Source organism: Chaetodon auriga, chromosome 8 (assembly GCF_051107435.1).
Source record: "Chaetodon auriga isolate fChaAug3 chromosome 8, fChaAug3.hap1, whole genome shotgun sequence".
In the NCBI taxonomy this organism is placed as follows: Eukaryota; Metazoa; Chordata; class Actinopteri; order Chaetodontiformes; family Chaetodontidae; genus Chaetodon; species Chaetodon auriga.
In genome coordinates, this window is record NC_135081.1 from 15,681,451 (window position 1) to 15,692,464 (window position 11,014).

Genomic DNA, 11,014 nt, shown 5'->3' on the forward strand with positions numbered 1-11,014 from the left:
CATTTCCAAAATTACACTTGTTTCAATAATGTGAGAGAAATATTGAGCTTTTTTTTCATTTGGATTTTTAAAGAAGGTACAATCTTCTTCACATTTAGCCATTCGTAAAAGTTTAGCCAACAATCATGCACACATATACAGATTAGTGTAAGGCTTTAAATGCAGAGTTAAAAAAAAAAAAAAAAGAATCAGTTTTTAGCTCGACCGATGTGAGAACACACAGGAAAGCTGCAGAGTGTGCAGAACCCATACAGAGCAGTGACCGAGACAGTCTGGTTTTGGTTCAAAGAAGGATGCAGCAACCAGCCAAACAACAGTTTCACTGATGAGCAGAAGTCGTACAGAACGATGTACAGCATCTCAACAGAGAGGAAGACAACCCTTAGTTATCAAAAGGCTGAAATTTGAATTTGTCTCACTTGTTGATTAAAGACATATAGGGAATAATGATACAGCAGCGCTTGTGCATATTTTTTACATTTTTCAAAACAATCTTCAAATAAGTCCAGATTTGGTGATCTAGTCAAATGACCAGACTGTCAAAGCTCACAGCAACAGGCAGTCATGTGACCTCAACACTACACGTTACCCATTTAGTAAATGAACACACAGAGTCACAGCCAAGTATGGAGCGCTAACAGCTAAAAGTAAAGGCTGCAGCAGCGCTGACCCACAGCTGATTAAAGGACGGGATCACAATTCTTCAGGGCTGTCTTTGAACTACACAGATGCCCATTTGAACACTGAAAATGTTTTTGCAGTCTGCATTCCTCATGTGCATACTGGCCATTTAAGCATCAGCGTGGATGGTTTAGTGGCATCCAGTGGTGAGGTTACATATTGCAATCAACTGAATATCCCTCCCCTTCAGCACATGTAGGAGAACCTACAGTGTCCGCAAAACTTGTGAAAGGTGTTCTCTGGAGCCAGTGTTTGGTTTGTCCTTTTTGGGCTATCGCAGAAACACGTCAGTACAACATGGTGGACTAAGGGGAAGAGGACCTGCTCCCTCTGTAGATATAAGAAGCTCAGTCGAAAGTAACAAAACCCCAACGATTCTTATTTTCAGGTGATGATATACTGATGTAATCATAACTGTGTGAATTCTGACATAATATATTATGTCCAATTCTTACACCGACATTAGCTGTTGTGACCAAAAATTCACGCATCCTGGAGAACACCAATTACCACTGGGGGGCAGTATCACAGCAGATAAAATAAAAAGAACTTTCATTTGTTCTTGGTGAATTCAGACTGTGTGAGTCACAAGTCAAAACAACCACCAACAACATATTTACTATTCATTTCAGTCCAACTTCAAAAAAGCTGAGTAATGTTGCACTTCTCTGTAAATTTTCATATGGAGACTGACCCAAAACATAAAACAAGGCAAATCTATGTCATTTAACTTATATAAAAGTTAGTGTTATGGGTTTAATCTGAATGCCTAAATTATTTTCGACAAGTCTCCACCTTAAACTTGGCTTAAATGTGGATTAATACTGTCAGCATTTAAAATTAAACATTCTCAAGAAAATACATGATAGAATCACGAAAATCAGAGCATCAGGAAAAATATTTACACCCACAGAAAATTTACGCTAAAGTGCTAAAAGTCCGACTTAGCACTAAAAGAAACAGAACAGTTATCCTTTTAATGGCAAAACCAGTGGATGTTGCTTTGCAGCACCGATTCTGTACGTTTGCATTGAACTGTGCTGAGAACAAACATTACTATCGCGAGCTGTCGGCTATTCACTGAGGGTGTGTGGATTGTGAGTGCATTAACGTTCCAGTAAGTGCTATGAGGTAAAAGGTGAATGTATTAGCCTGTGCTTAGCGACTGTCTGTCTGTTGGTGTGAGTGAGCACCTATAGCTGAGATGTGGTGGCCAGGTGGAGCATCTCGTGCAGGGAGTTAGAGAAGCAGTTGTACAGTGACGCAGCATCTGTCTGACGCCAAGATCTCCACGCCGAGATGGACGCCACAATCCTGTAGGGAAAAAAGACGACATCAGGATGTGACTGCAGGTGCTGAAAGTGTTATTTGCCTCAGTTTCTAATCCTGATTCAAACATGTAAAGCACTTTGTAACTTTTTTGCAGATATCACGACAGTTGGAGCAAAAGAGGAGAAGAAGAAGAAACACGTTAATGAAAGCATGCTTATGTCCCTCCTTCGCACCTGTCATCTCTGATGCGGTAGAAAAAGCCATAGCCATGGTGCACCATGGGAGCCACAGCCCCCAGAACTGTGGTGTAACCCACCAGACTGGACGACAGCACAAAGTTGCCACCACCACCACTGCAGACACAAACACAACTCAGTTACAGTCAGACAGAAAAAAAAATCTGTACAGAAACATCTGTACTGCAGTTCACTTTATTAAACTGGCCATTTATCAGAATGTCTGTAATGATCTATCCATAACAAACAATTACCAAAAAAACAAAAACACAGTGCAGCTAAAATATTTTGAAGCTGAATTAGGAAATGTAAGGATTAAAAATAAAAATGCCAACATTTTTCTGCTCTAGTTCATGTTGGCATCTCACCCAGCGTGCACACCTCTATGACGTACTGTAGCTGTGATAAACCAACATGGGCCCCTGATGATAAACCTGTTTCCACAGATCCCACCACAGACCTTTTCCTGTGTGATTGTAGGACAGGTGTGCTTGATTGAATTCTATTAGGTAAACTAGTTCCCACTGGAACGTTGGCTTACTGGGAAATTGTTGATGTTATTAGTTACACCTGTCTGTCTGTGTGTCTACACAAAGGTCTATACACCTTGATGAAAATGGATTTGGGGCAGAGACACACTCTTTCAAAGAAATAAATTAGCTGTACAGATAGTACCTCTTTGCATAGAGGGGGTCCATGAAGAGTTCTGGAATGGGACGTCCCTCCTCCTTGGCGATAAGATACAGCCCGAAAAGATGCCTGTCAAAACCTGGATGCAAGGTCACACGAATGTAACGTGAATTAGTGTCAGAGACACAAGTTGGTGCTCAACCTTCTGTTGCTGTAGGAACCCCTATTGACACAAAGCTCCATAACATTGTTAGATTAACAGTGTACCTGACAGTAATGATCACAAACATCTGTTTATTCAAAAAAATCTTACTACAGTAATTTTCCAAAAAGTTTATTATACTTGTGCACCTTCATGAAAAGTGAAGGTGGAGGAAAAATAATGTGCATGCTTAGAAAGAGTGGTGTAACTACTAAACAGCGGTATGTAAAATTATTGATCGCATGAACGTAAAGTGAACCAACCTCTTCCTTCCTGGGCCTCAGCCATCAGCTTGTTGTGCTTTTGGAAGGCCAGCAGCATGGCTTTCCTCTTGGCATTAACCTGACAGAACAATGTTTACGTATCATGTCATATAGTCAAAGACTGCTTCCACCTCCTTCGTCTGAGTGACTTTGCCACAGTGCAGTTTCAGACACACACACACTCACATCGCATGTGGGATCCATCATAGCTCTACACCAGTTCACAGCCTCTGTGGTGCAGGGTCGCATAGTCTCCGTCCTACCATGGTAGAACTTGCGAGTCATTGCTGTCTCATAACAACTTCCTGGCCTGAGAGGGATAAGAAGAGACATTCAGGTTGTTCACTTCTTAGACTTCAAAGGTCACTTTTGATTGCTCAAATGCACAAGTCCATACTCTTTGTGCAATCTGAAGTAGGCAAACTGCATTGCTAGTTGAACAAAGGTGTCAGGATGCAGCTTCCTCTGTTTAATGGCTGTTTTTCCAAACGCTGTGAAGGCGTAGCACACAATCTGCAGGTCCTGTGTCTGTGAATACAGCGACAGAGTGGACAGTCACACAACTGGGACTATGAACAAGACAACTGGCATAATTTGGTGTTTAATATTGGCTCACCGACTCCAAGTATTGCTGTTTGGCATTGCTGATGTCACGGAGGACTTTATTGTCCACCGTGAACACCAGCTCCTCAGGAAGAGGTGTGGGTCTGATTAAATTTGAGCCCTAAAAGCACAGACATCAATGAGTGAAAAGTGAATCATTAACAAGAACTATTTCAATGTACCATACAGAATCAAGTAATAATATTTACCTTCCATTTGCCCTCTGTAGCTTTAATTTCTTGGTCCAGATACCAGCACATAGACACCAGTACCATGGCATCATATGGTGCATGCTGCAAAACAATTTAATTTGAAGCTGTTATTCAAGGAATATGTTCAGAAATATGTTTTTAAGTTGTAACACAGTAGAAGTATTTGCTTTTGGACAGGAACTAACCAAGACACCAAGATGAGCAACATGAAAACCTCAAATCTGAAAAAGTGTCATTCAAGCTTTCACAGGGTGTCTCGACACTCCTCTGTCATTACACACACACACACACACACACACACACATATATACAAACTCACATCACAAGTAGATCCAAAAGTTCCATCTGAGAACACGATTGAATTGTACGATTTGTCACCCCAGCGGGTGGTGGGGTCGCCAGTGAGAGCTTCCTGGGTCATCTATGTTCAGAATTGATAGAAAAAAAGTCACAATCAGACACACGACTCTTTTCGTTTAAACCAGCGACAGGAAGTCATGCTTTGTGCGGCCCGTACGTTGGTGTAGTTCTCTGGAGTGGAAAAGGGTTTCGTTTCATCCAGACATATGATGAACAGGCTGCTCTGGATGGTCTCCAGGATGGTCTTATTGTGTGGATCAATGTTTATTAGATGCTCCCTGGCCTGCAGAGACAGTAAACAGACAAATGCTTACAATACTGATAATCAAGTATGCTTCTGTAATTTGAGAACTTTTTCACAAATGTAATGCAGATTTTTTTCCTTTGATCCAAAAACAAAAGATTAGTGACTTTACAGATAAGACAATGATAGAAATGGGGATAAAATATGCAGGGACAGTAATCCACAATCCATCCATCTGTATTGGATCTTATGAACTGAGATGAAAACCAAACATGAGCACCCCTACCTTTGCCCAACGAGTCCTCTCCTCTGAGGTGAGAGCACTCACTCCGTCTCCCTCCGGCTCTGCCTCACAGCGCTCTTTCACATAGCTCAGCTGCCTATACAGATTAACAAACACACAGAAAATCAAACCTGGGTTCTTTCCATTCAGCCCAGTTTCTGAAGGGTTCGCCGAGTTAAATTTAAGATTTATTAATACCTTTAATACTACGCAAAAAGCATGCAATGCATTTAAAACCTGCTTCACAATCAGACCAGCTTAAGTATGATGGAAAACCAGTTAGGACGATATGGCCTACAATTACTTATTCATTTAAGACTTCCACAAATTAAATGTAAGACTTTTTGATACTCTCTAAAGGCTAATAGAGGAAAATGACCTCAACATTTTTAAAGACTTTTCCAGACCTGCAGATACTCCGTGTTATGGCAGGATTGCAATATTGTAGATTTGGCAAACTACACAAGGAAACATGATAATAGCACATAATAGCACCAACCACGGCTCTGGTGTTATTTGTGTTTATTCATAAAATAAAAATAATTAGATGTGTGTGTGTAATCCAAATTATGAATGAATCAGAAGCTAAATGGTTTTTGTTTTTTCTTCTTCTCTTATTTTCCATTCTAAGTGTGTCTTGGCTATCCGAGTCCCAACTATTTGTCCCTTACAGCTGCACAGTCAGCAGTTATTATGATAAACCATCGACCTGAGTCTGAAGAGTACAGACATAACCTTATGTATATTTACCTGTTTTTATTGCTCATGTCAGGCCTGTTCTTTGCCTGATAAAATTATCTGAATCACCTGTTGGGTGTTATTTCTATCAGTTATACTGTATTGTTGTGTATTGTTATATTGATTTTCTTTGAAACTGTTTGATTATTTCTATAGATCTGTTGTTTAGGACTAGATGTTGCTATCCCTCAAACAATACACACAGCACCAATGAGACTCTCTGTGGGGTGGTCAGTTGAGTGATGGCATCCTTTGGGTTGTCAAGTGGACGCCCTCCCTCTTGGGTGTTTCGCTGATAGGCCCACGACACCTTCAGAGGGTTCAGCAGTGAATCCCAGCGTCCCAGGTTCACTCCCTAGATGCCATCAACTCACTTGAAGGCCCAGGCAGTGTCTTTTCTCTTCATCCACAGCCACTGGCTCCCCTTCTCAGCAGCCCTGGAGAGGTCTTTGACTGCCTGTCAGTGGGCCTTCCTTCGCACTTCGCACAGGTCTGGTCGCAAGTTGGTGGATGCAATCTCAGCTGGGAAGCAGAGTTTCTTGCCCAAGTCTGCCAGCAGCTTCCAGTCCTGTGCTCTGCCCAGCTGCCCAGTGTCTGGTCTTATGGTGGTGAGGCTGGCTTGCCCCTCACCCTCCTGGACAAATGGTGTTGATTGCCAACAGGATGGCAGGGCAGGAAGGGCGTTCACACTTGTCCGTTGACTTTCCAGCACTGCTGCAAGACACTTTAGCACCTGGTTGTGCCACCAGGTGTAGCAGCCTTGGGTGAGGCCGGTCTTGCATCCCAACAAGATGTGCTTCAGTGTTGCTGGACTAGGACATAGAGGGCATACCACTGGCTGAGGTTTGCAGGAGAAGGCAGGACATCGCAGGCAGCCCTGATGGTAAAGCGCACCTTGAATGCCTCCATCTCCTACAGCTCTTTTCAGGAGATCTTCCTCTTCTCCACTCCTTCTCATGCCATCCACTGCCCTTGCTTTGCCTGTGCCACAGCTTGTGTGCACCTTCCCGCTTCTTCTTCCCGATGTACCTCCTAGACCACCAGCTTGCATCTCTCAGGTGGGGTGGCCTTGTTCCACGCTGGTGTACTGGTCCCAAGGCCAAGACCACTCCTCTCCACCTGCACTCAGCCCACGATGTCCCTGTGCCTGAGTGCTGCCTTTGCCTGCTCAGTTGCAGCCAATGGGGTCCACTTCCTCCCGGTGGCCAGGATGGGGGCAGTTTGGGCTACAAATGGATCAGTTGAATCCAGTAGCATCTCCAGTCTGACTTTGGCGCACTTGTACTCCTCTGCTAGACTGGAAATGGGCAGGTGAAGCATCCCTTTGTCGTAGAGCCCAATGCTGCTGAAGCACCTGGAAAGGCTAAGCCACTTCCTTCCATATGAGCTGACGAGTCTCTGCAGCTTTTCCACCTTTGAGAGTGGGACTTCATGGAGGGTAAGTGGCCACAGGAGACGTGGAAGTAGTCCATACTGCATGCACCAGAGCTTCAGCTTGCCCGGAAGCAGGGTTCTGTCGATGTTCTCCAGGCTGCTGGCTACCTCCTTCCTGAGCTGCTGTACTTGCTCTTTGTCTTTGAGGGAGGAGTCATACCAATGACCTAGACTCTTCACAGGCTTCTCGGAGACCATTGGAATGGGTTCCTCGCCAATATGAAAGCGGTGGTCTGACAGTTTCCCCTTGACGATGGAGATGCTTCTGGACTTGCTCGGCTTGATCTTCATGCGAGCCAGTTCTATGTTTTCCTGGAGCTTTCTAAGTAGCCGTACAGTGCAAGCCTTGGTCATGGTGAGTGTTGTGAGGTTGTCCATGTAGGCTCTGACTGACGGCAGCCTCAGCCCTTGTCTTATCCGCTGTCCACCAACCACCCATTAAGAGGCCCGGATGATGACCTCCATGGCAAGGGTGAAGGCCAGTGGGGAGATGGTGCAGCCAGCCATGATTCCCACTTCCAGGTGTTGCGATGCTGTGGTGTACTCTGCTGTTGTCAAGCAGAGCTGGATGTCCTGGAAGTAGGCCTTGGCAAGGGATGTGAGAGCTGCTGGGACCCAGAAGTAGTCAAAGGCTGTCCATAGGAGGTTGTGAGGGACTGAGCCAAAAACGTTTGTGAGATCCAGGAACACCACATGGAGATCTGTGCCTCCTTCTTGGCGACCTGGGCCATGCCAGATGACACTGGCATGTTCCACACAACTGGAGAAGCCTGAGATACCTGCTTTCTGGATTGACGTGCCAATCACGTTGTTTCTTTGCAGGTATCCTACCAGCCTGTGAGCGTCCACACTGAAGAAGATTTTTCCCTCGACGTTTGGAGGGCTGATCTGGCGGAACTGGCCGATCACTGATGAGTCCTTTTCCTTGGGGATAAGGATCCCTCTGGCTCTCCACCAGGACGTTGGTATCTCCCACTTTTGCCACACAACCCTCATCAGCTTCCAGAGGAATCGCAGGACATCTGGTGCATTTTTGTAGAGCCTGTATGGAATTCCGCTGGGACCTGGAGATGATGCGGCCCTTGCTCTATGCACGGTTTTGTCAACTTCACTCCACCTGGGTGGACTGATATCTAGTTCATGCTCTGGTGGATTGTCTGGGGGCATGTCAGTTGGGAGTTGGGAAGAGATCTTTATAGAAGCGTGATCTTGCTTGCTCCTTCCTTCTGCGCTTCCTCAGAAGGTTTTAAGCTCTCCTCAGTGTTGAAAGCCTACTCTGAATTTCTTCCTGAAGCAGGTTTATCCCCTCCTTCTCCTCCTCTGTGGCCTTCCTCCATTGCTTCTTCAGCTTCCTCCTCTCCCTGACTAGGCGGTCTATTTCTGTCTGCCTTCTGGACTTGGTGGGATTGATGGAGTAACTTGTTTGCCTTCGACGACTCCGAACCGTTCCACTCCATAGGCATAGATATATATAATACAGCACCACTGAGATGCTGTGTATCATGAGTAATTTGATTAAATTATCTCCTTGTGTCTTCCTCTCCCTCTTGCATTCCCATTTGGTCAATCTTAAATGGGGGAGGAGACATGTGGAGCCATGTTACAACTTGACAGGACCTTTCGTCTGCGCCCCAAGGATAGTGTAATAGCACCCTCTTGGGGCTGATTAGTGAAATGCTTAATATTTAATAACATACCTCCACACATTATTAAAAGTTCAATGAGCAGTGTCAGCAGTTGGTTCACTGCCCCAACTGTTCTCTTTGGTACTAGATTTCATATTTGGATTTTACTTTTCAGTGGTGTGTGTACTTGTGATCATTACCTGAGTAGTTCTGGTGGAGTGAGGATTTGTCCATCACAGAGTGCATCAAATGTGAAGATCCTTCCACGACAAATCACCACCAAATGTGAGGGGCAAGGGCCCTCGAGCTCTGTCACACAGCACAACACACACATTGCACAACAGTGATATGTAAACTGAGAAAGCGGTCTAAAGGTATAAAGCTGTGTCTGAAGGTCGGAGATAAGAGCTGAGCTTATTCTACCTGTTTTGAAGTAGTTATGTATGGTGTCCTTATTTACTCCGGGTACTTTGCAGGTGCAGAACAGCATTCTGAACTGGTCCATATCTAATGCTGTTTTGCCAGCTTTCTGAGGAGCCAGCCTCTCCCTAAAACAGACAAGAGAAAGACAAAAAGATTATATATATGTGTGAAATTCTGCATGACACACCACAAAAACAGAGCTGGTAAAAATGTGTGTGAACATGTCGTACGTGCGGATCAGGTTCCAGTACTGTAATGTATGCCATGTCATAATACTGGCCCTCTGCAGAGAGGTTCCCTCTGCAGGAGGCCAGCAGTGCTCCAGGTAGGGCGCTGGGCCACCAAAGTTCACATTCAGCTGTGAGGGGATGCGGCTCTCAAGATATGCAGTGTCTAACCACCATTCTTCCAGCTGGGGAATTTAAAAAAAAAAGTTAGTTAAACAAAACATCCATGAGTTAAGAGGAGATCTGTAACATCAAAAAGGATTCATTTACAGCTCAATTACACACCCAGTTCTTCTTTGTCTTGGCTCTCTGCAGTAGTTTCTGGTGCAGCTCTTTGCCAACACCCTCTTGAAATTTCCTCACGGTGTTCACTGTAGCCTCAAACTCTTTCTCAGATGCAAAAGGACGAACTTACGGACAACATGGCAATGCTGAATTAGTCAGTGTCATTCATGCAACCATTAATTTTCCAAAACTTACTAGACCTCACTTGGCTGGGATCCACACATTATTAATTTTATCCAACTTAATTAATAACTGACAGCAGTTGTTAACAAGTTAATTTGTTCAAAGTTTGCATGGTAAAGGTTTATAAAACCTGAAAATGAGTAACTCTGACACAGCAAGCTGCACAAAGCTACCATCCTACCTGCATCCAGGTACTTAGAAAGGCTAGTTTCCAGCGACGGGACAGGCAGGGGTGGCAGGCTGCTTTGGTACTGGAAGGTCCGCTCTGGCAGAGACTCTGACAAATGATTGGCCATTTCTACTGTCTGTAATACAAATACATTTCACACTGACATGAAGCTGAGGCTGACGTTACGTCAGACTCACAAGACTCACCAGAGAAGTGGGGAACCAAAAAATCAGCCAGCCTACTTTCTATGAAACTATTTACTCTGAAGAATGAGACTAATACATTACACTTTCTGTGTGTGTGTGTGTGTGTGTGTGTGTGTGTGTGTGTGTGTTACGTGACAGGGGGCTACATCTGCATTTCACTGTACATTCCTATCTTGTTAATGACAAGAAAAGCGAACCTTGAAATATTTGTTACTGGTAGCTGTAATTTGCAGCTCAAGCAGTCCCTGATGACTGAGCCGATGGTAATATTAAACCCAGTCTACCTCCACTGAGGTTCTCTGATAGCCTCATCTCATACATGACACCTGAGCAGGAGCAGGTGTAGACAAGAGCTTTGAATTTCAGAGACCACAGTCTGTACCTGTCTTTTAGCTCGTTCATTGATTCAAACGGACCTAACGGTTTCCAGTGAGAAAGCTAAGCTACCCTAACCCTACCCGACATAAAGCCGTTACAGCACACTGGTTAAATTAACGCTGCGTCAACAATGTTTACGCTGAAAGTTAGGTTAAACTTCTTCTAAAGACTTCTTAGCTTTCAAACACACTGCTTATGTCGGCTCACCTTCTTCGGGATATGTTGTCGCTGACTCAATGCATCCACACACAGAGGAAATACCAGCTGGATGTGATGATGTGTTCAGGCTTTTGTTTTTGTCCTCAGAATCCACTCCGCTCGTCACCTTTACCCCACTGAACAATTGTCCCAGAGCCAGCC

The 11,014-nt window shown here is 44.4% G+C and overlaps 1 protein-coding gene across 2 annotated transcripts; it reads right to left on the reverse strand.

Moving 5' to 3' along the window:
- Nucleotides 1–42: 42 nt before the first annotated feature.
- On the reverse strand, nucleotides 43–11,002 carry crot (carnitine O-octanoyltransferase). Of its 2 annotated transcripts, XM_076738082.1 has the most exons (17): nucleotides 10,862–11,002; nucleotides 10,083–10,206; nucleotides 9,719–9,843; nucleotides 9,437–9,618; nucleotides 9,207–9,331; nucleotides 8,984–9,092; nucleotides 4,990–5,083; nucleotides 4,617–4,742; nucleotides 4,419–4,520; nucleotides 4,097–4,180; nucleotides 3,901–4,008; nucleotides 3,682–3,812; nucleotides 3,471–3,594; nucleotides 3,285–3,363; nucleotides 2,865–2,958; nucleotides 2,187–2,306; nucleotides 43–1,995 (listed from the first exon to the last, which is right to left on the reverse strand). In XM_076738082.1, exons 2-17 carry the CDS (start codon nucleotides 10,195–10,197, stop codon nucleotides 1,875–1,877), a joined length of 1,839 nt encoding a protein of 612 aa, XP_076594197.1. In that variant the 5' UTR covers nucleotides 10,198–10,206; nucleotides 10,862–11,002; the 3' UTR covers nucleotides 43–1,874. The 2 variants fall into 2 exon arrangements, with proteins under 2 accessions (XP_076594197.1, XP_076594198.1); XM_076738083.1 differs by lacking the exons at nucleotides 43–1,995; nucleotides 2,187–2,306; nucleotides 2,865–2,958; ... (6 more) ...; nucleotides 4,617–4,742; nucleotides 4,990–5,083 and adding an exon at nucleotides 8,299–8,726.
- Between the last annotated feature and the right edge of the window lie 12 nt (nucleotides 11,003–11,014).

Excerpts from the sequence above, each read along its gene's own strand:
- crot (XM_076738082.1), bottom strand. The coding sequence starts at position 10,197 with ATGGCCAATCATTTGTCAGAGTCTCTGCCAGAGCGGACCTTCCAGTAC. Across the intron at positions 3,813-3,900 it reads AACAGCAATACTTGGAGTCG|ACACAGGACCTGCAGATTGT; the intron begins GTGAGCCAATAT and ends CTGTATTCACAG. Across the intron at positions 1,996-2,186 it reads TACCGCATCAGAGATGACAG|GATTGTGGCGTCCATCTCGG; the intron begins GTGCGAAGGAGG and ends TTTTCCCTACAG.